The 26,096-nt window shown below is 40.1% G+C and overlaps 1 protein-coding gene across 1 annotated transcript; it reads right to left on the bottom strand.

Annotated features, from left to right (window-relative positions):
* Positions 1 to 1,116: 1,116 nt before the first annotated feature.
* Positions 1,117 to 25,197, bottom strand: INPP5F (inositol polyphosphate-5-phosphatase F). Its single transcript, XM_075847740.1, has 17 exons — positions 25,072 to 25,197; positions 22,783 to 22,947; positions 22,375 to 22,431; positions 8,453 to 8,651; positions 7,857 to 8,036; positions 7,447 to 7,514; positions 7,237 to 7,361; positions 6,706 to 6,783; positions 6,511 to 6,631; positions 6,289 to 6,417; positions 5,426 to 5,543; positions 4,704 to 4,902; positions 4,375 to 4,446; positions 4,216 to 4,289; positions 3,365 to 3,493; positions 2,953 to 3,040; positions 1,117 to 2,872 (listed from the first exon to the last, which is right to left on the bottom strand). Exons 2-17 carry the CDS (start codon positions 22,885 to 22,887, stop codon positions 1,825 to 1,827), a joined length of 2,790 nt encoding a protein of 929 aa, XP_075703855.1. The 5' UTR covers positions 22,888 to 22,947; positions 25,072 to 25,197; the 3' UTR covers positions 1,117 to 1,824.
* Between the last annotated feature and the right edge of the window lie 899 nt (positions 25,198 to 26,096).

The raw sequence follows: 26,096 nt of genomic DNA, 5'->3' as shown, positions 1-26,096 counted from the left end.
AAATTTTTGTTCCATTTCATGCAGAGTATTGCGGTGAGACATTTTACCAGATGGTGAGCATGAGGTTTTAGTCCAGAGAACCACCAGACTACGTGGACGGGCAGCAGATTCTTAGTGGCGCTTGAACTTCCCTCTTCTGGCAGATTGCTATGGATGGTGTCCCTATTACACCCACAATATCTACACCTATATCCCGGCGCGCTGCGATGCGGCTATTGATGTGGCTGCGCTGACAATACTGTACTAGTCATGAGCCATTTGAGTCTCTTAGTGAATTAATTATCTAGGTTTAGGATTTGCGTTTGACATGTTTGACTACCTGAATTGAGTCGCTCGTTCTTTGCTCTGGTGAATTTGGCTCCACTGCCCCTGACAAATCGGAAGGGGACATGATCAGCGCCACTTTTATTAGTGCAGCCGCTGCATTTGGGCCTCTAACTTCATCTAATCAAATGCTCTTTACATTTTGACTAAAGGGCCTTCGGGTCAGAGGTTTCAGTCAGTGTTTCTCATGTTTGCAGGCTACAACCAGAATAGTCATCCAGGTAATTGTGACCGTAAGCTCCACGATTCACTGGAGACAGGACAGGCATCCACACCGCCTAAGAATTCTACAGCTGAGTGATGGAAGTTCTTTATGGTTACAGCGCCTTCCTCCGCCAACCAGAGTATTGCAGCTGGTCAGGAGTCTGATAACTCTCCTGGAAGCCCTTGGCTCCTGCATGTTTTTACTACGTCATCCACTCAAATTGTAGAATTAAAAGGGTCAGTGGCTAGAAGTGTACAGAGATCGTCACACAACAGTGAACACAATTGCAGTTAAAAACAAATCAAACAGTCTGGATGACGAGGATGCAAAAAACAAAACAAAACGAATTCTCATCCATTCCCTGGCCATCTGACATCTGTTTTCAGTACTGGGCAGTATTCCTGTGGGGAGGCAGGGACTCCTAGCATGGTGGTTATCTGTGATACTAGGAGTCCGGCTCCCTGAACGGTTTGGTCCAAGAAATGAGGCTGGTATGTGGTCCATATTCACCTGGCTGGGGTTGGTCTGTGAGATAAGGCCTAAGGGACATTTCCTGCCTGGAAGAGACAAAGGGCAGAAACATTTGACAAAGATGGAGTCTTGTATCCTTTTTGGTTTTTTTAATAAAATAAGTCCCTTTTCTTTAGCGATCTTAAAATTTCCTTTTAAAACACTACAAATAGATAATGGACAGTGTCCTGGAAGGTAAAGGAAACATTAATAAATACAAGTAGGGACACCGAGCACCCCCCAGTGTACACACATCTATACAGGTGGGCTCGTACATTGCCCCATGTCAGACAGCACCGAGTCTCTACTACAGACATGACGAGGCGACAGAGCAAACAGTTAGGGGTTGTCTTCGTATTGCCGAGGTCATTCCAGTGTAAAATCTTATTCAACAACCAGATTACAAGGGATCCACGTCACAGGGTTCTTATAATGGGCTGTAATACTTTAAGGCAAAAACTAGGAAAGACTGTGCAAATTAAAATGTGTCAGTGTCAGACGGCCGTGTCTAGTTATACAGTGTAAGAGCATCGACAAGATTGAAAAATAAATAACATTGCATCTAAAAAAAAAACCTTTCCCGACCCAAAGACCGTGGGAGAAGAGAAAGTCTCAGTGTCAAGTAAAAGGACAAACGTCAAAAATTCAGCCTGGAAAAATAGAGATCTTAAAAAAAGAAACATTTAAAAGCTGTAAACAGTCCTGTCGCTGAGCGTGGCGCCGTGGAAGGAAGGACGGCCATTCGCACATTCTGGTTTCTTAGAGAGGGCGTCTCTGCCACGTGGTCAGATCTGTATGATGCGTGTTTGACACTGGGTGAACATTTCTTTAAAATCATTTTTTTGTGCAACCTCAACAGTCTCAGGGTCAGGAGACTTTTGCACTTTTGCCACAGCAAAGTTGATCCCTTGAGCCAGTCCAGCGTGAGTTATATTCGCCACCTGGACCACGGAACTACGGATCTTGGCGAATGGCGACACTGCTCTGCTGCTACTACTATCGATTGGAGAGGCCGCAGAACCAGATCCGGGACTTGATCGTCCAGATAGCGAGGCAGGAGCTGGGTCAACAGCCAACATATGGGGACTAGGGTCATGGACAGACACATCCAGCTGGGACAGCCGGTTAAGTAGATCATCATCAGATTCCTTCATGACAGGTGAGATATGGCCAGAATTATTGCTCAGCATGAAATGGTCCATTTTCTCATCCTTTTTAGAGCCGTCTTTGGTCTGCGCATCTTGAATAAACTGATGACAGTAAGCGTCAATGGGGGTCCCAAAATCTATAAGGGTATTATCTTCTGGGGAGGCCTCACATTGGGTGACCTGGATCTCCGTAGGAATGTAAAGGTTAATCTCGGCACTGCTGACAGACTGGGAACGGCTCCTCAGCCGCGGGCCAGAAGCAATGATTCCACAACTGGGTAGTACGTAATCTACTTGACCAATGTTCTCCAGAGAGCCCATGACTTGCCCATCATCATCAGACTTAGGAATGTAATCGTCAGAATGAAAAGAGTCACTATCTGAAGAAAGGTCCAAGTCTGATTCCACGTGACATCGGACGTCATTACCAGGATTTTCCAGGCTGCTGTCCGACTTCCACAGACTGACTTGCAGGTTGGGTTTCAAGAAGCCTTTAACTTCTGCCTTGTTAAACGTTCCTAACTTCCGTAAACTTCCTATGTTGCTTTGTTTGACCTTCTGGTTAAGGGAGGAGAATTTACTCATCAGGAAGTTCTTGCTCTGAGCGAGGCCCATACTGTTGATCCCCAGCTTTGACCCTTTGGACCGAATCCCCATGATCTCCTCATGAGGTTTGCTGCTTTTCCTGAAAGATTTCCAACAATAAGTAACTACATTTTAATTTAATTCTCCTTAAATGTCTATCATACGGCACAACGTTCTCACCTCTCCAACTTCTTCTCAATGATGGAAACATCGGACCCAAGTGCCTGTTTTGTAATCCGCAGCATTTCTGCTATACAAAGCAATGTATCTGCAAGTCCGAGAGAGAGAGAGAGGATGGTTAGAAAGGACACGATCTCTCTGCGTGGAGCTTGTACCTAAAAGCCTTGCATGTGAATGATGTGGACAGCACAGCAGAGATTTACAGTGGAGGGACCGATAATACAATCTCACTCTCCCACTATGAAAATCAGGCCCACACCTTCATAACCAGGCGGCCAACACTAGTAAAGAGTGGAAGTGACGGGTTATCGCCGTGAGAAAACCTCGGCTAACAAACATCTGTCTTCAGTAGGAGTGAAGCTATGGGACTGCTCAGAGACATTTATACAAAGACACATGCTTCTCATTTTACCTTTCCCATCCTCATCGGGGCTCCGAGTCACAGCTCGCAGGGTGTGGAAGTAGCCACTGTTTCCCTTGTACTTGTAGTGCAGACGCATACATGAGAACTTGGGCTTCCCAAAAAACGTGGGTTCAGGACCTGAGTGATTGATAAGAACTTGTTATATATAGTCCATGTATATCATGGTTAGTCGGACGTCACAGAACAGCTCTATATACATGCAGTTATTGACGGATGTGCTGCCTCACATATACCAAATACTGAGACCTCATCACCAGTCCCAACACCTCACATACTGAGACCTCATCACCAGTGTCAAGACCTCACTGCCTCCTACCTCATCACCAGTCCCAAGACCTCACATACTGAGACCTCATCACCAGTCCCAAGACCTCACTGCCTCCTACCTCATCACCAGTCCCAAGACCTCACTGCCTCCTACCTCATCACCAGTCCCAAGACCTCACATACTGAGACCTCATCACCAGTCCCAAGACCTCACTGCCTCCTACCTCATCACCAGTCCCAAGACCTCACTGCATCCTACCTCATCACCAGTCCCAAGACCTCACTGCCTCCTACCTCATCACCAGTCCCAAGACCTCACATACTGAGACCTCATCACCAGTCCCAAGACCTCACTGCCTCCTACCTCATCACCAGTCCCAAGACCTCACTGCATCCTACCTCATCACAAGTCCCTTTACCTTATTGTTCACTGAAGGAGAGTTGGGAATTCTCCAGGTTTTTTTTATCCCTAGGAGAAGACCCCTTGATCTTGTGATCAGCAATGTGGCAATTACTGAGGAAGACATCAAGTAAGAGGATTTTCACATCCTAGAAATGAGAACACAACTCACCAATTTCAATTCTTTCCAAATCTTCCAGACTCAAGCGCTGGTATTGATTCACTTTATCAACCTCATCATCGTAGCTGGAAGAGAAGACAAACGGTGTCAGCGCCAAGTATCCATGATAAAGGCCATGACCATAGACGATAGAAGAAGGGGGTCACTTACTATGCCACATAATAAGCGCAATTGGAAAGCAGCAGCAGGACTTCAACATCTTTGTGAGTCGCATCAATGAGACTATGAGGGAGCAAGACAGAATCCGTTACACAAACCACCCCAAAGAGACTCAGCCGGTGCCCCAAAGGGGGAGAGACAGTCCTCTATAATATAAGTCAGGGTGTTATAGGGAAGGGCACGGGCCTAACAGACATTCCTTATTCCCAACACGAAAGTCCTATTTTGTTTGGATACAGAACAGCGTTGGTTGAGGTCATGTGACTGGCATAATGACCCCACAGCAGATCACACGACAATACTAGATCACACATTCAGACCTGGGATCACAATCGATAAGAGCCCATCCTCCATGAAACTTCTCGCTGTCTGGCAGCAACATCTGCATATAGTTCTCTAGGAGCTGACTGATCAACTCCTGGTGATTCCTCTGGCTCTGCCGGTGTAAAGCTTCGTGCTCCTTCTCTTTTGTGAAAATGGAATAAAGATCTTCAGTCACTGGAACGCCCTGCATTAGGTCTGCAAGAAGAGACAACAAATAACAGATCACGGGTGGCGACTGACGGCTGCACAGGAGCAAGGACAATGCGTCCACACTTTGGATTCCCTGCACCAGCTTCTGAAGATCATGGTGAGCAGCGAGGTACCCAGAAGCTCAGAGGAGGACGTGGTTAGTGTGACCGCCCTAGAACTAAATACTCTACATAAAGACAGAACACAGAATTGATCACATACACAAACCCAAATGTCCTCACCCCAAGTTCAACATTTAATACCAACAAACTGCAGGCAGATTTGATTCAGAGCTGGATCCACTCAGAGTAGACAAACCGCCTTTGTGCCCCCTACCAACCATCGGGCAGACCCGCATTCTACACATGACCCATATAGTTTCCTTCTCTCCGCACTTTCTGCCACCACAGGTCCCGGCGGGATGAGGCTCCCACGGTGAACAATTTCCAGTTGGGTATTCAGGTGACACATGAAGGACGGGCCTGACACGTGGGCACATGACATCTGGGACAAGACTCTGCTTCCTTACCAATCACCGCCTGGCGGTAGGCATCCTTGAACCGGTTAATGTAGTACCGATTTGCAGAATTCACACCATCTTTCATCACCCCGGCCAGTTTTCGTTCACCGGTTCGTGTGAAGTCCCCCTGTAGCAACACAAAGGGAATGAGGCCATGATCCGAAAAAAAAGCAGTAACACAGGCGGAGGAATGTACCGCTGATCTTTAGAAATACAGGGATCACTACATATGTCCCCCTCTCCGCCACCTCTTCACAAAGAAACATGAGAAGATGAGAACTAGAAAAGCCCAAACCAGTGAACGTTTCACTATCATCCACGCAGCTTCCTCTGGGATTTTACCGTTGTGGATGATTGGTTGAGGCGATTACCAGGGATCTCACAGGTAGAGGAGTGTAAGGTGCGAGTCACTAATCAACACAGACCAGTCACCAAGGTGTTAATGCAGTCTTAGTGGCAGCAATTGCCACCAGATGCGATAATGGGGGGGGCACCGTATGAAATAACAGGGGGGGGGGGTGCGCAGGATGTGATCACAGGGACCCAAGAGGATAACAGACAAGGGCTGAAAGACCGGGGAATGAAGGCGGATATTCTTCCTCAGTTTGCAGTCGTTCTGATTATATAGCGGTGGCTGGAATGGAACTTGTGCGTCTGCCAGAATGAAAGGCGATAGGTTTGTCTGTCGGCTTTACTGTATGGGAGTGTGAACCTGATCAGAGACACAGCCAGGCGGGACCCTCATTACCTTACGTGTTACCTGTACCGAGAGCCGTCAAATATATGAGAAGGCGTTCACCATGTGCAGCAGACGCACAGCTCCCAACCTCTCCAGACTGACTCACAGGGGGAGGGGGACATGGACACCATACCTTTAATGCGGCTGTCCCAGCATACTGCCTGCTGATGGCATCTCCATTGTTTGCCCACATCATCTGGTACAGTCTGTAGCATTTCATCGGCAGTGGCTGCTCCGGTGGCATCACACCAAGCTTTTTAAGCTGGAAAGAGAAATCCCCGGTAACGTCACCCCTTCTCTCTGTCCATCACAACTGGCAGTAACTGGAGGAGCGCGATGCCCAAACAAATCTTACCTGCTGCTCCATGACGACTCGGGCAATGGCGGCTTGAACTACATTGGTTCTATCCAGACAGTCCATGCAGTTTACTCTGAAGATCCCTTCCTGCTTGCAGATCACGCCGGCCTGATCCACCCTTCCGATACAAGAAAACATTATGTAAAGCGGCAGCTCCCTCACTCCCCCGCCGGCATCATGCCCACTACTCACCAGCACCACTTCATGTCCATAATGATGTCACTGATCGCATCAGTCAGAGTCTGCACATTCTCAAACTTCATCCCTCGACTGCTCCAATGGAGGTGAAGCAAATTAAGCATTTGGGGAGAAATAAGGCATTTAAATGTAAATCTTTATGGACTTTCTGTATATAAAATCTCTGCAGTCTATACGATTCCCAGCCATAAAGGGATCCTGTCCTATGTCTGCACCAGCCGCACCCAACGTTACGGGAGGAGTTGTGCATCCGTCAAGGACTCATGAACCACCGCATAATGGCAGAGCCACAAGCAGCGACCATAACAACCGGGGTCAGTAGTCACAGAGCGGGAGGCGGCCGCGGGCCTCATTATACCAGGAGGTGCCGCACGTAATCAGACGACTGCCGCGTCCAGCCTAATGTGTCATTATTGGTAGACAAAGCCGCCGGGGGAACCGTGCCCAGTGTTCCGAGGAGAACGTCACCACAGCCAGGGGCCATTTAGAACAGATTACAAGTGGAAGTCTCGTTGAATACTTTACCAATGCTCGTGAAAGTCAAAGGTCACGTAGGTGAGGCGGGGGCAGTTAAACATCAGGACCTGCTGCATATAAGCATCACCAATAATCTTCTCACGGCCGGTCTGGTCCACCAGGTTAACGAGGACCTGCGGAGTCATGTAAGAGGCGTCTTCATATGGGACAACACAGACAGCACAGCAAACACCCGCCGGCGAGGTCATCAGCACCCACCTGCTTCTTGTAGATCTCCAGCTCCCGGCTGAAGTGTGTGCAGAAGTACAAGCTGGTCTCCACCTCACCTGCAACAGAAAGATGGGGAATCACCCAGGGACCCACGATGCACAGTAAGGACCCCAGAGAAGAGCACCTCAAATCTCAGCTTCTAGACCCCGGGCAGTAGAAATCCGGTCAAAGACGGAGGTTATAGGTCACGCAGAGGCCACGATGGGGGTTGTGTGTATTTTGTGCGGTTGGTAATGGGAGGTTTACAGGTGGTCTCTGGAGGTGGGGGTCATGTGAGTACAAGCGTATGCTGCGCAGAGATTACATGTCCCTGGTGACTGGCATATCGGTCCATGCAGTGCTTTATCAGGACTCTGTGGGGGGGGGGGTTATAGTCCGCTCGCTCTGCGCACACACACCTTTGTCCAGACGAGGCCGGGGATTGTACCGATATCCCACCTGGCTCCAGAACACTGGCACGGAGCCCCGGGTTTGCACAAAGGACAAGGTGTGACTGTGGACGTGGATGCACTGCTCGGTTTCCACATAGTTTGCAACATTTCCATTTTTATCGACCCCTCGACGTTTATATCTCATTCCTGGAAGAGTCCAACGTTTAATTATACAATGTGCATTACATGACGGCCCCGTCCCCAGCCGTGCTCCCTACTGATGTAATATATATACACACACACACACACCATCAGCCCCTTCTAATGTATAGACAGTGCATATACAGCAGCCCCTCCTGACGTATAAATATTATTCCTGGTGTTCTCTGTGTAACGATGATCTGTTCCTCGTCAGAGCAGCTGAGATAATATTTGGAAAGTAAAAGACTAAACATAAGACATGAAGCCCAGTCTCTCCACAGCACAGTAACAATGTGACGAACACTGCCCCAATGCACAGGCCACACAACTGCCCCCACAAGTAATGACCCCCAAAATATTCTGTGCCATTGCCAGCTCCTCCCAGCACACGTGGTACTATAGCACGAGCTGCACGGACTCACCTGCTCGGTGTCTGCTCCTCCGTGAAATAAGAGCCACCAGGAATCGGGGGTGCACATCATCCACACAGGTCGCCTCTTGTGGGGGGGTCTCCGGGCTGCTCTTCTCATCATCTGAAGACTCGTTATAGTTAACAACAAGCTCCTTAATTTCTACAAAGCCCTGAATAATGGGAAGGATCCAGAATTCTCTGTGTTCATCCTGTGGAGCCAGACAAGGTCATACAAGGAGCCGACCCAGAAACTTTACAAATCACGATACTGAACAGACCCCCCCCCCCCCCCACTGCATTCATCCCAAACATTGCAGAAGCCTCCTGAAGTATGCACAGTGTATACACAAACACACACACACACACATATATATATATATATAGTCTTGCATATAACTAGGCATCTAGGTCCCTTTTAATATTCTTTAGTGAATTACGGGCTCCATAGTGTGACTGCTCTTACAGTAGAGGTTCCATAGTGTGACTGATCTTACAGTAGAGGTTCCATAGTGTGACCGATCTTACAGTAGAGGTTCCATAGTGTGACTGCTCTTACAGTAGAGGCTCCATAGTGTGACTGCTCTTACAGTAGAGGTTCCATAGTGTGACTGATCTTACAGTAGAGGTTCCATAGTGTGACCGATCTTACAGTAGAGGGTCTATAGTGTGACTGATCTTACAGTAGAGGTTCCATAGTGTGACCGCTCTTACAGTAGAGGTTCCATAGTGTGACTGCTCTTACAGTAGAGGCTCCATAGTGTGACTGCTCTTACAGTAGAGGCTCCATAGTGTGACTGCTCTTACAGTAGAGGCTCCATAGTGTGACTTCTCTTACAGTAGAGGGTTCATAGTGTGACTGTTCTTACAGTAGAGGCTCCATAGTGTGACTGATCTTACAGTAGAGGTTCCATAGTGTGACCGCTCTTACAGTAGAGGTTCCATAGTGTGACTGATCTTACACTAGAGGCTCCATAGTGTGACCGCTCTTACAGTAGAGGCTCCATAGTGTGACTGATCTTACAGTAGAGGTTCCATAGTGTGACTGCTCTTACAGTAGAGGCTCCATAGTGTGACCGCTCTTACAGTAGAGGCTCCATAGTGTGACCGCTCTTACAGTAGAGGCTCCATAGTGTGACCGCTCTTACAGTAGAGGTTCCATAGTGTGACTGCTCTTACAGTAGTGGTTCCATAGTGTGACTGATCTTACAGTAGAGGTTCCATAGTGTGACTGCTCTTACAGTAGAGGCTCCATAGTGTGACTGATATTACAGTAGAGGTTCCATAGTGTGACTGCTCTTACAGTAGAGGTTCCATAGTGTGACTGCTCTTACAGTAGAGGTTCCATAGTGTGACCGCTCTTACAGTAGAGGCTCCATAGTGTGACCGCTCTTACAGTAGAGGCTCCATAGTGTGACCGATCTTACAGTAGAGGGTTCCATAGTGTGAACGCTCTTACAGTAGAGGGTTCCATAGTGTGACTGATCTTACAGTAGAGGTTCCATAGTGTGACTGATCTTACAGTAGAGGCTCCATAGTGTGACTGCTCTTACAGTAGAGGTTCCATAGTGTGACTGCTCTTACAGTAGAGGTTCCATAGTGTGGCTGCTCTTACAGTAGAGAGTACCATAGTGTGACTTCTCTTACAGTAGAGGTTCCATAGTGTGACTGCTCTTACAGTAGAGGCTCCATAGTGTGACCGCTCTTACAGTAGAGGTTCCATAGTGTGACCGATCTTACAGTAGAGAGTACCATAGTGTGACCGCTCTTACAGTAGAGGCTCCATAGTGTGACCGCTCTTACAGTAGTGGTTCCATAGTGTGACTGCTCTTACAGTAGAGGTTCCATAGTGTGACCGCTCTTACAGTAGAGGTTCCATAGTGTGACCGCTCTTACAGTAGAGGTTCCATAGTGTGACTGCTCTTACAGTAGAGGTTCCAGTCACACGATGGAACCCCTAATTCACTAAAGAGTACTAAAAAGGGACCTAGATGCCTTATTTGAGTGTAATAAGTTATATGCAAGACATTTCGTGAGATGGGTAGTCTATAAAAGGATTTATTCGGATTGGCAGATTTGGAGTCGGAGGAGGACATTTTTTACCTCATGGTTTTCTTTTGCCTTCTGCTGGGTCAGATGAGCAGGACAATAGGCTGAACTGGATGGACTTGTGTCTTTTTTTTAAGCCTCACATAATATATGACTCATTTTGATGTTTCCTACTATTATCTTACCATGTTACTGTAGGTTGCTAAGTTACGATATCTTGCTAGATTACAATATATTACTATATTACTTTGTTACTACATGTTACTACACTACTTTATGTTACTACACTACTTTATGTTACTACACTACTTTATGTTACTACACTACTTTATGTTACTACACTACTATGTTACTTTGTTACTACACTACTTTATGTTACTATACTACTTTATGTTACTACACTACTTTATGTTACTACACTACTATGTTACTTTGTTACTATACTACTTTATGTTACTACATGTTACTATATTACTTTGTTACTATACTACTTTATGTTACTACACTACTTTGTGTTACTATACTACTTTATGTTACTACATGTAGTAACATAAAGTAGTATAGTAACATAAAGTAGTATATTAATAAAGTAATATAGTAACATGTAGTAACATAAAGTAGTGTAGTAACAAAGAAGTATAGTAACATGTAGTATAGTAACAAACTACTTTATGTTACTACATGTTACTACACTACTTTATGTTACTATACTACATGTTACTATATTACTTTGTTACTACACTACTTTGTTACTACACTACTATGTTACTACACTACTATGTTACTACACTACTATGTTACTACACTACTATGTTACTACACTACTATGTTACTACATGTTACTATATTACTTTGTTACTACACTACTTTATGTTACTATACTACTTTATGTTACTATACTACTTTATGTTACTATACTACTTTATGTTACTATACTACTTTGTTACTATACTACTTTGTTACTACACTACTTTATGTTACTATACTACTTTGTTACTATACTACTTTATGTTACTACATGTTACTATACTACTTTATGTTACTACATGTTACTATATTACTTTGTTACTATATTACTTTAGGTTACTACATGTTACTATATTACTTTGTTACTATACTACTTTATGTTACTACATGTTACTATATTACTCTGTTACTATACTACATGTTACTATATTACTTTGTTACTATACTACTTTATGTTACTATACTACTTTATGTTACTACACTACTTTATGTTACTACATGTTACTATATTACTTTGTTACTATACTACTTTATGTTACTACACTACTTTGTGTTACTATACTACTTTATGTTACTACATGTTACTATATTACTTTGTTACTATATTACTTTAGGTTACTACATGTTACTATATTACTTTGTTACTATACTACTTTGTTACTACATGTTACTATATTACTTTGTTACTATACTACTTTATGTTACTACATGTTACTATATTACTTTGTTACTATACTACTTTATGTTACTACATGTTACTATATTACTCTGTTACTATACTACATGTTACTATATTACTTTGTTACTATACTACTTTATGTTACTATACTACTTTATGTTACTACACTACTTTATGTTACTACATGTTACTATATTACTTTGTTACTATACTACTTTATGTTACTACACTACTTTGTGTTACTATACTACTTTATGTTACTACATGTTACTATATTACTTTGTTACTATACTACATGTTACTATACTACTTTATGTTACTACATGTTACTATATTACTTTGCTACTATACTACTTTATGTTACTACACTACTTTATGTTACTACATGTTACTATACTACTTTATGTTACTATATTACTTTGTTACTATACTACTTTATGTTACTACACTACTATGTTACTACACTACTTTATGTTACTACATTACTTTGTTACTATACTACTTTATGTTACTACACTACTTTATGTTACTACATGTTACTATATTACTTTGTTACTATACTACATGTTACTATATTACTATACTACTTTATGTTACTACACTACTTTGTTACTACACTACTTTATGTTACTATACTACTTTGTTACTATACTACTTTGTGTTACTACATGTTACTATATTACTTTGTTACTACACTACTTTATGTTACTATACTACTTTGTTACTATACTACTTTGTTACTATACTACTTTGTGTTACTACATGTTACTATATTACTTTGTTACTACACTACTTTATGTTACTATACTACTTTATGTTACTACATGTTACTATACTACTTTATGTTACTACATGTTACTATATTACTTTGTTACTACACTACTTTATGTTACTACACTACTTTATGTTACTACATGTTACTATATTACTTTGTTACTATACTACTTTATGTTACTACATGTTACTACACTACTTTATGTTACTATACTACTTTATGTTACTATACTACACTACTTTATGTTACTACACTACTTTATGTTACTACATGTTACTATATTACTTTGTTACTACACTACTTTGTTACTACACTACTTTGTGTTACTATACTACTTTATGTTACTACATGTTACTATATTAATTTGTTACTATACTACATGTTACTATACTACTTTGTTACTACATGTTACTATATTACTTTGTTACTATACTACTTTATGTTACTACACTACTTTATGTTACTACACTGCTTTATGTTACTACACTACTTTATGTTACTACACTACTTTATGTTACTACATGTTACTATATTACTTTATGTTACTACATGTTACTATATTACTTTGTTACTATACTACTTTATGTTACTACACTACTTTATGTTACTACATGTTACTATATTACTTTGTTACTATACTACTTTATGTTACTATACTACATGTTACTATACTTCTTTGTTACTACACTACTTTATGTTACTACATGTTACTATATTACTTTATTAATATACTACTTTGTTACTATACTACTTTATGTTACTATACTACATGTTACTATATTACTATACTACTTTATTTTACTATACTTCTTTGTTACTACACTACTTTATGTTACTATACTACTTTATGTTACTACATGTTACTATACTTCTTTATGTTACTACATGTTACTATATTACTTTGTTACTATACTACTTTATGTTACTATACTACTTTGTTACTATGTTACTATACTACTTTATGTTACTATACTACTTTATGTTACTACACTACTTTATGTTACTACACTACTTTATGTTACTATACTACTTTATGTTACTACATGTTCCTATATTACTTTGTTACTATACTACTTTATGTTACTACATGTTCCTATATTACTTTGTTACTATACTACTTTATGTTACTACACTACTTTGTTACTACATGTTACTATACTACTTTGTTACTATACTACTTTATGTTACTACACTACTTTATGTTACTACATGTTACTATACTACTTTGTTACTACACTACTTTATGTTACTATACTACTTTGTTACTATACTACTTTATGCTACTACATGTTACTATATTACTTTGTTACTATACTACTTTATGTTACTACATGTTACTATACTACTTTATGTTACTACATGTTACTATATTACTTTGTTACTATACTACTTTATGTTACTACATTACTTTGTTACTATACTACTTTATGTTACTACACTACTTTATGTTACTATACTACTTTATGTTACTACATGTTACTATATTACTTTGTTACTATACTACTTTATGTTACTACACTACTTTATGTTACTACACTACTTTATGTTACTACACTACTTTATGTTACTACATGTTACTACACTACTTTATGTTACTACATGTTACTATATTACTTTGTTACTATACTACTATGTTACTACATGTTACTACACTACTTTATGTTACTACATGTTACTATATTACTTTGTTACTATACTACTATGTTACTACATGTTACTATACTACTTTATGTTACTATACTACTATGTTACTACATGTTACTATATTACTTTGTTACTATACTACTTTATGTTACTATACTACTATGTTACTACATGTTACTACACTACTTTATGTTACTACATGTTACTATATTACTTTGTTACTATACTATTTTATGTTACTACACTACTTTATGTTACTACATGTTACTATATTACTTTACTATACTACTTTATGTTACTACACTACTTTATGTTACTACATGTTACTATACTACTTTATGTTACTACATGTTACTATACTACTTTGTTACTACATGTTACTACACTACTTTATGTTACTACATGTTACTATATTACTTTGTTACTATACTACTTTATGTTACTACATGTTACTATATTACTTTGTTACTACACTACTTTATGTTACTACATGTTACTATATTACTTTACTATACTACTTTATGTTACTACACTACTTTATGTTACTATACTACTTTGTTACTTCATGTTACTATATTACTTTGTTACTATACTACTTTGTTACTACATGTTACTATACTACTTTATGTTACTTCATGTTACTATATTACTTTGTTACTATACTACTTTATGTTACTACATGTTACTATACTACTTTATGTTACTACATGTTACTATACTACTTTATGTTACTACACTACTTTATGTTACTACACTACTTTATGTTACTATATTACTTTGTTACTATACTACTTTATGTTACTACACTACTTTATGTTACTACATTACTTTACTATACTACTTTATGTTACTACACTACTTTATGTTACTACATGTTACTATATTACTTTGTTACTATACTACTTTGTTACTACACTACTTTATGTTACTACATGTTACTATATTACTTTGTTACTATACTACTTTGTTACTACACTACTTTATGTTACTACATGTTACTTTATTACTTTACTATACTACTTTATGTTACTACACTACTTTATGTTACTACATGTTACTATACTACTTTATGTTACTACACTACTTTATGTTACTACATTACCTTACTATACTACTTTATGTTACTACACTACTTTATGTTACTACATGTTACTATATTACTTTGTTACTATACTACTTTGTTACTACACTACTTTATGTTACTACATGTTACTATATTACTTTGTTACTATACTACTTTGTTACTACACTACTTTATGTTACTACATGTTACTTTATTACTTTACTATACTACTTTATGTTACTACACTACTTTATGTTACTACATGTTACTATACTACTTTATGTTACTACACTACTTTATGTTACTACATTACTTTACTATACTACTTTATGTTACTACACTACTTTATGTTACTACATGTTACTATATTACTTTGTTACTATACTACTTTGTTACTACACTACTTTATGTTACTACATGTTACTATATTACTTTGTTACTATACTACTTTGTTACTACACTACTTTATGTTACTACATGTTACTTTATTACTTTACTATACTACTTTATGTTACTACACTACTTTATGTTACTACATGTTACTATACTACTTTATGTTACTACACTACTTTATGTTACTACATTACTTTACTATACTACTTTATGTTACTACACTACTTTATGTTACTACATGTTACTATATTACTTTGTTACTATACTACTTTGTTACTACACTACTTTATGTTACTACATGTTACTATATTACTTTGTTACTATACTACTTTGTTACTACACTACTTTATGTTACTACATGTTACTTTATTACTTTACTATACTACTTTATGTTACTACACTACTTTATGTTACTACATGTTACTATACTACTTTATGTTACTACACTACTTTATGTTACTACACTACTTTATGTTACTACACTACTTTATGTTACTACATTACTTTGTTACTACACTACTTTATGTTACTACACTACTTTATGTTACTACACTACTTTATGTTACTACATGTTACTATATTACTTTGTTACTATACTACTTTATGTTACTATACTACTTTATGTTACTACACTACTATATTACTTTGTTACTATACTACTTTATGTTACTATACTACTTTGTTACTATACTACTTTGTTACTATACTACTTTGTGTTACTATATTACTTTGTTACTATACTACATGTTACTACACTACTTTATGTTACTATACTACTTTATGTTACTACATGTTACTATATTACTTTGTTACTATACTACTTTATGTTACTACATGTTACTACACTACTTTATGTTACTACATGTTACTATATTACTTTACTATACTACTTTGTTACTACACTACTTTATGTTACTATACTACTTTATGTTACTACATGTTACTATATTACTTTGTTACTACACTACTTTGTTACTACATGTTACTATATTACTTTACTATACTACTTTATGTTACTACACTACTTTATGTTACTTCATGTTACTATATTACTTTGTTACTACATGTTACTATATTACTTTGTTACTATACTACTTTATGTTACTACACTACTTTATGTTACTACACTACTTTATGTTACTACATGTTACTATATTACTTTACTATACTACTTTATGTTACTACACTACTTTATGTTACTACATGTTACTATATTACTTTGTTACTATACTACTTTATGTTACTACAGGTTACTATACTACTTTATGTTACTACATGTTACTACACTACTATGTTACTACATGTTACTATATTACTTTGTTACTATACTACTTTGTTACTAGACTACTTTATGTTACTATACTACTTTATGTTACTACATGTTACTATATTACTTTGTTACTACACTACTTTATGTTACTTCATGTTACTATATTACTTTGTTACTACACTACTTTATGTTACTTCATGTTACTATATTACTTTGTTACTATACTACTTTATGTTACTACATGTTACTATACTACTTTATGTTACTACACTACTTTATGTTACTATACTACTTTATGTTACTTCATGTTACTATATTACTTTGTTACTATACTACTTTATGTTACTACATGTTACTATACTACTTTATGTTACTACACTACTTTATGTTACTACACTACTTTATGTTACTACATTACTTTATGTTACTATACTACTTTATGTTACTACATGTTACTATATTACTTTATGTTACTACACTACTTTATGTTACTACATTACTTTGTTACTATACTACTTTATGTTACTACACTACTTTATGTTACTACATGTTACTATATTACTTTACTATACTACTTTATGTTACTACACTACTAGATTACTTTGTTACTATACTACTTTATGTTACTATACTACTTTATGTTACTACACTACTAGATTACTTTGTTACTATACTACTTTATGTTACTATACTACTTTATGTTACTACATGTTACTATATTACTTTACTATACTACTTTATGTTACTACACTACTTTATGTTACTATACTACTTTATGTTACTACATGTTACTATATTACTTTGTTACTATACTACTTTATGTTACTACATGTTACTACACTACTTTATGTTACTACTTTATGTTACTACACTACTTTATGTTACTATACTACTTTATGTTACTACATGTTACTATATTACTTTGTTACTATACTACTTTATGTTACTACACTACTTTATGTTACTACATGTTACTATACTTCTTTGTTACTACACTACTTTATGTTACTACACTACTTTATGTTACTATACTACTTTATGTTACTACACTACTATATTACTTTGTTACTATACTACTTTATGTTACTATACTACTTTGTTACTATACTACTTTATGTTACTATACTACTTTGTTACTACACTACTTTATGTTACTACACTACTTTATGTTACTATACTACTTTATGTTACTACACTACTATATTACTTTGTTACTATACTACTTTGTTACTACACTACTTTATGTTACTATACTACTTTATGGTACTACATGTTACTATATTACTTTGTTACTACACTACTTTATGTTACTACATGTTACTATATTACTTTAATATACTACTTTATGTTACTACACTACTTTATGTTACTATACTACTTTATGTTACTACATGTTACTATACTTCTTTGTTACTACACTACTTTATGTTACTACACTACTTTATGTTACTATACTACTTTATGTTACTACATGTTACTATATTACTTTAATATACTACTTTATGTTACTACACTACTTTATGTTACTATACTACTTTATGTTACTACATGTTACTATACTTCTTTGTTACTACACTACTTTATGTTACTACACTACTTTATGTTACTACACTACTTTATGTTACTACAACAGGAAGTGCGCGCGCGGTCAGCATGAGGTGATGAGGCCGGCGCTGCACTAATGAGCGGCAGTTCAGGCACTGAGGACAGAACATGGGGGTGTTTTGGAGTGCGCCCGCCATGTTCTGTCTCCAGTGCCGCAGATCATTAGTGCAGCGCTGGCTGCATCGCATCATCCTGACCCCGCGAACTTATCATGACTCAGGAGCGGGGCTGTGGCTGAAGTACACAGCCGCGCTCCCATACATTCATGTATTACTATACTGAGCTGTGCGGCTGCGCAGCTCAGTATCGAAATACAGGAAATAGCGGTATCGAACCGTTTAGGGATGCACAGTATCGAAACAGTATCGAAGTTTCGATGCACCGTGCATCCCTACTTTATGTTACTACATGTTACTATATTACTTTATGTTACTACATGTTACTATATTACTTTGTTACTATACTACTTTATGTTACTACACTACTTTATGTTATTACTATGTTACTATATTACTAACATGTAGTAACATAGTAATATATAGTAACATTAATATAGTAACACAGTAACATACGGTGTTACTATATATTACGGTGTTACTATATATTACGGCGTTACTATATATCACGGCGTTACTATATATCACGGCGTTACTATATATCACGGCGTTACTATATATCACGGCGTTACTATATATCACGGCGTCACTATATATCACGGCGTCACTATATATCACGGCGTTACTATATATCACGGCGTCACTATATATCACGGCGTCACTATATATCACGGCGTCACTATATATCACGGCGTTACTATATATCACGGCGTCACTATATATTACGGCGTCACTATATATTACGGCGTCACTATATATTACGGCGTCACTATATATTACGGCGTCACTATATATTACGGTGTCACTATATATTACGGCGTTACTATATATTACTTAGTAACATAATAGTAATATAGTAACATATAGTAGCATACTATTATATATTACTATGCTACATATTACTTTATTACTGTGTTACTGTATTACTGTTATATATTACTACAAGTTAGTATGCTACTATATATTATGGTTTCTATACATTACTAGATGTTAATATGTTACTATATTACTGTTATATATTACTATGTTACTATTATATATGACTATATTACTATAATATTACTATGCTACTACAGGTTACTGGATTACTATTATGTATTACTAGATGACATATTACTATATTGCCATTATATATTACTATGTTACTATATTACTATGTTACTATATTACTATTATATATTACTATGCTACTACAGGTTACTATATTACTATTATATATTACTATGCTACTACAGGTTACTATATTACTATTATATTACTATGCTACTACAGGTTACTATATTACTATTATATATTACTATGTTACTATATTATATATTACTATGCTACTATATTACTGTTATTATATATTACTATGCTACTATATGTTACTATATTACTGTTACTATATGTTGATGTCACTATTTTACTAGAGGTTACTAGGTTACAATATATTACTATGTTAGTTTATTACTGTTGTATATTACTAGGTTACTACATGTTACTATATTACTATAATATATTACTATGCTACTACATATTACTATTATATATTACTATACTATGTTACTATATTACTATTATATATTACTATGCTACTATATTACTGTTACTATAGGTTGATGTCACTATTTTACTAGGTTATTTTATGTTACGATGTCACTATTTGCTAGTAGGTTACAATTTGTTACTATATATTACTATGTTAAATTAGGTACACCTTTTACTTGAATTACTATTAAAAAGAATAGGCCGATTAATTAGAACATTAAAATTCATAAATGCGCACTATCAATTCTACGTAGCCTGAGGATAGAAAAGGAAGGGGTGAAAATCTGATAGAATAGAGCAAAGGCCCTGTTCACATCTCATTTTTATCCTTCCGTCTGAGGTATAGCACGGGAAGAGTTGTATCCCGCTGTATAGGCATACAGCCGGATATGTCGGCCAAAATCCCCGGGGACAGCGCTACTTTAAGCGCTAAGCCCAGGGAAGCCGCTGACATGTCCAAAGTTGAAAGCCCCTGAAACATATATGGAGTCCACGGCCTGAGCATCACAAGCGCTCTGGCCAGGGACTCCTATTTTGGCGTCAATGTCCATATATGGAAAGGGATGTTAGGGGCTTTGAGATTCCGTAATCCCCGACCAGAGTGTCGCAACGCTCTGGCCGTAGATTCCGCTCCTGGAGGAGACCCTGACGTCACAGTCCATATATGGACAGTAATGCCAGTGGCTTCTTCAGTCCCGAAATCTTCGATAAGAGCGCTACAGATGCTCTGGCCGGGAACTCTGTGGTAAAAAGCCCCTGACATAACTGTCCATTCAGGATACCTGATGCTCTTGCCAGGGATTGCAGCCCCGGGAAAGCTCCCCAAGGTTTACATTTAACGTATAACTGTGACAGATTTCATACAAGTAAATCTGACACACAGGCTCTCATGTAAAAAAAACAAAAAACTTATACCGCACAGTATGTTATGGTTTTTTTTTTTTTTTGCGGGATCCCTCAGGATGGAATATCTTCGTATACCACTTTATTCCATCCTCCAAAAAAAAAAAAAAAAGAAGGTATGCCGACATATCCCAGCCTGACGGAGGGCAGGACAACACGCTTCTGGACTCCGTTGGGCTAATGCTGTATAGAAACGTGTATCACGTACGGAGCTTTCCCAACGTACACGCGAAATGTAGGTCCCAACCGTGATGTGACCAGAACCTAACAGCAGCCAGAACATAGCCTTTTCCTGTGCAGTCTAAGGCTATGTTCACACGGCCGCAAACACCCCCGAAAAACGGCAGAAAATACGGGGGCTGAATGCCTCCAAATTCTGCCCATTGATTTCAATGGGAAAAACAGCGCTCTGTTCCAACGGGGCGTTTTTTACGCGTCAGTTTTTAAAAACGGCACGTAAAAAAACACCCCATAAAAAAGAACTGCATGTCACTTCTCGAGACGTTAAAAACGCATCAAAAAACGCCTGATACATAAAAAACGGCTGAAAATCAGAGGCTTTCCATTGAACAGCTCGGTATTTTACAGCCGTTTTTGTGTGTGAACAGAGCCTAATACTACGTGTTCCACGTCTTTCCTGCCTTAATCACCTCACTTACTCCAGACACGGGTCGCTCACCTGATCACATTACTGAACACTTCATCCGCCAGTCATTCCCTGCCTCGTCAACATCGCATCCAGCACGGACACGTCACCTACAGAAATGATGTCATTTTGCCACTGTTTGGCCTCCATTTAACGCATTTGTCACTCAGAACTGTAAACGTTTAATGGGACGGCAAGCGTTTACACACACGTTTTTTACAGGATATCACAGAGTGAAATAGTGAAGTCCGCCTCGTTATTCCATACTTAACCTTCTGCCGTACACCGGCCACATGGACGCCAAAACGGCACGCACCCGCCAACCAGATATCATCCAAACACCTACAACTCACCCGGGCATCGTCGCCCATCATTCAATCATCCAGACATCACCCAAACGTCACCCGTCAGCCAGACACCAATCATCCAGAAGTCACCCGGGCATCATAGAAGTGATATTAGAAGAAGTATCCACTGGCAACAAGAGCTTCACTTCACCCCACAGCGTCTCTCACCTGGAGCTCGATGAGGTCCTGCAGCATCTGTCTGTTCCAGAAGAACCGCTCATCCACCTGAAAGGGAAAAGAAACGTCAAGTCCCCAACTACTGAGAACGTGGCTCACCACGCCACGCGCCACTCAAACCACCGCGCCACGGAACCCGCCGCGCCACTCAAACCGCCGCACCACGGAACCCGCCACGCCACCCGCCACTAAAACCGCCGTGCCACGGAACCCGCCACGCGCCACTCAAACCACCGCGCCACGGAACCTGCCACGCCACTCAAACCGCCAAACCACGGAACCCGCCACGCCACTCAAACCGCCGCACCACGGAACCCGCCGCGCCACTCAAACCACCGCACCACGGAACCCGCCGCGCCACTCAAACCGCCGCACCACGGAACCCGCCGCACCACTCACCCTCCTCCACAGCGCAGGCCGCATCTCACTGCTGCTCTGCCTCTGCACAGAGTTGGTCAGGTCGTAGGTCCGGCTGAAGTAGAAGGAGTCCGAGTCCATGAACATTTTAAATAATTCTTCAAGAAGCCGCCGTTCAAGTTTCTCTTTTTCCTTATTTTCTTTACCCTAAAAAAAAAATGGAAGACTCTAAAACATCAACCCCAATGATCAGAACCATCGCTGAACACCCCTCCCCCCCCCCAGAGTCGACAAATCACACACATTATAAAGAACAAGCAGAAGAGTCCTGACCAGAAGAGCTTACAATCTATAAGAGGAGATACAAGAGGTGGGGGAGGAGTAAGAGTCCTGACCAGAAGAGCTTAGAATCTATAAGAGGAGATACAAGAGGTGGGGGAGGAGTAAGAGTCCTGACCAGAGGAGCTTACAATCTATAAGAGGTGATACAAGAGGTGGGGGAGGAGTAAGAGTCCTGACCAGAAGAGCTTAGAATCTATAAGAGGAGATACAAGAGGTGGGGGAGGAGTAAGAGTCCTGACCAGAGGAGCTTACAATCTATAAGAGGAGATACAAGAGGTGGGGGAGGAGTAAGAGTCCTGACCATAGGAGCTTACAATCTATAAGAGGAGATACAAGAGGTGGGGGAGGAGTAAGAGTCCTGACCAGAGGAGCTTACAATCTATGAGAGGAGATACAAGAGGTGGGGGAGGAGTAAGAGTCCTGACCAGAAGAGCTTACAATCTATAAGAGGACATACAAGAGGTGGGGGAGGAGTAAGAGTCCTGACCATAGGAGCTTACAATCTATAAGAGGAGATACAAGAGGTGGGGGAGGAGTAAGAGTCCTGACCAGAAGAGCTTACAATCTATAAGAGGAGATACAAGAGGTGGGGGAGGAGTAAGAGTCCTGACCAGAGGAGCTTACAATCTATAAGAGGAGATACAAGAGGTGGGGGAGGAGTAAGAGTCCTGACCATAGGAGCTTACAATCTATAAGAGGAGATACAAGAGGTGGGGGAGGAGTAAGAGTCCTGACCATAGGAGCTTACAATCTCTAAGAGGAGATACAAGAGGTGGGGGAGGAGTAAGAGTCCTGACCAGAAGAGCTTACAATCTATAAGAGGAGATACAAGAGGTGGGGGAGGAGTAAGAGTCCTGACCATAGGAGCTTACAATCTATAAGAGGAGATACAAGAGGTGGGGGAGGAGTAAGAGTCCTGACCAGAAGAGCTTACAATCTATAAGAGGAGATACAAGAGGTGGGGGAGGAGTAAGAGTCCTGACCATAGGAGCTTACAATCTATAAGAGGAGATACAAGAGGTGGGGGAGGAGTAAGAGTCCTGACCAGAAGAGCTTACAATCTATAAGAGGAGATACAAGAGGTGGGGGAGGAGTAAGAGTCCTGACCATAGGAGCTTACAATCTATAAGAGGAGATACAAGAGGTGGGGGAGGAGTAAGAGTCCTGACCATAGGAGCTTGCAATCTATAAGAGGAGATACAAGAGGTGGGGGAGGAGTAAGAGTCCTGACCAGAAGAGCTTACAATCTATAAGAGGAGATACAAGAGGTTGGGGAGGAGTAAGAGTCCTGACCAGAGGAGCTTACAATCTATAAGAGGAGATACAAGAGGTGGGGGAGGAGTAAGAGTCCTGACCATAGGAGCTTACAATCTCTAAGAGGAGATACAAGAGGTTGGGGAGGAGTAAGAGTCCTGACCATAGGAGCTTACAATCTCTAAGAGGAGATACAAGAGGTTGGGGAGGGGTTCACATAGATCCAAGTCTATCTACCTGGGAAGTGTCCGTCATTCAGCAGCAGCGCCGTCTACTGAGATCTAAACTTTGATCCCGCTCAGCTCTGCTGTGTTAACAAGCCCGCACGGTGGAGGTAACAAGGCTGCTCTATAGCCACTACACCCTGCGTACAAGCAAACCTGATGAGCTGCAACGTGCCGACAAACACTGCTCTGCTGTTCTTACATCTGTATCCAACTTGGCCAGCACGTCTGCCCGATGAAGCGCTCTCCTCTTCTTCCCTTTTCTAAAGGTTTAGGTCACTTGTTGAGTCTTAGAAAATTACAGAAACCGACGTGACATGAAGAGAGCGCTTCTCTATAGATCTTGGGGGCTGCCGGCTGAGGCACCCCATTACAGCTCCCACACATGACACGTGTCCAGGAGAGGGAGAACATTATCACCCCACATGCCGGCCCCACAGTCTAAAGCTGCGCGCACCCCACACACCAGGGCTCAGGAGGGCGCGGCGCCAGCGGCGGCCCACATTCTTACCTTCTTTTTATTAGGGGCAGACACATTGGATTTTATCTGAGTCAGGGTCTTCAGTAGGAACTTGGAGTCATCAGGAGACTGCGTGATCTTCTCCGGCTTATTGATGCCAAAATGGTGTTTCTTACAAAGCTGAAAAATAAGAGAAAAGTCGTCAATAACAAACCCCGATAAGTGGAAGCAAAACGAACCCCAAAAGACATTCAACCCTCATTGCCCAACTCTCTGCAGACGGATGTCGTGAATCTAAGCCAACGACCCCTCTCCTGCCTGCAGCCTGTACCCCCTCACCCTCCAGCAGCCTGTACCCCTCTCCTGCCTGCAGCCTCTGTAATATATGTTATTAGAGGACAGTGTCACCCCCTCACCTTCCAGCAGTCTGTACCCCTCTCCTGCCTGCAGCCTCTGTAATATATGTTATTAGAGGACAGTGTCACCTCCTCACCTTCCAGCAGCCTGTACCCCTCTCCTGCCTGCAGCCTCTGTAATATATGTTATTAGAGGACAGTGTCATCTCCTCACCTTCCAGCAGCCTGTACCCCCTCTCCTGCCTGCAGCCTCTGTAATATATGTTATTAGAGGACAGTGTCACCTCCTCACCTTCCAGCAGCCTGTACCCCCTCTCCTGCCTGCAGCCTCTGTAATATATGTTATTAGAGGACAGTGTCACCTCCTCACCTTCCAGCAGCCTGTACCCCTCTCCTGCCTGCAGCCTCTGTAATATATGTTATTAGAGGACAGTGTCACCTCCTCACCTTCCAGCAGCCTGTACCCCCTCTCCTGCCTGCAGCCTCTCTGTAATATATGTTATTAGAGGACAGTGTCACCTCCTCACCTCCCAGCAGCCTGTACCCCCTCTCCTGCCTGCAGCCTCTGTAATATATGTTATTAGAGGACAGTGTCACCTCCTCACCCTCCAGCAGCCTGTACCCCTCTCCTGCCTGCAGCCTCTGTAATATATGTTATTAGAGGACAGTGTCACCTCCTCACCTTCCAGCAGCCTGTACCCCTCTCCTGCCTGCAGCCTC

Source organism: Rhinoderma darwinii (assembly GCF_050947455.1).
Source record: "Rhinoderma darwinii isolate aRhiDar2 chromosome 11 unlocalized genomic scaffold, aRhiDar2.hap1 SUPER_11_unloc_1, whole genome shotgun sequence".
Lineage (NCBI taxonomy): Eukaryota > Metazoa > Chordata > Amphibia > Anura > Rhinodermatidae > Rhinoderma > Rhinoderma darwinii.
This window is presented reverse-complemented; position numbering and strand designations above follow the sequence as displayed.

Coding starts and splice junctions, on each gene's coding strand:
- INPP5F (XM_075847740.1), bottom strand. CDS start 22,887: ATGTTCATGGACTCGGACTCCTTCTACTTCAGCCGGACCTACGACCTG. Junction 5,544..6,288: donor CTGGGACAGCCGCATTAAAG/GTATGGTGTCCA, acceptor GTGTTGCTACAG/GGGGACTTCACACGAACCGG. Junction 4,447..4,703: donor CTTATCGATTGTGATCCCAG/GTCTGAATGTGT, acceptor GCTCCCTCATAG/TCTCATTGATGCGACTCACA.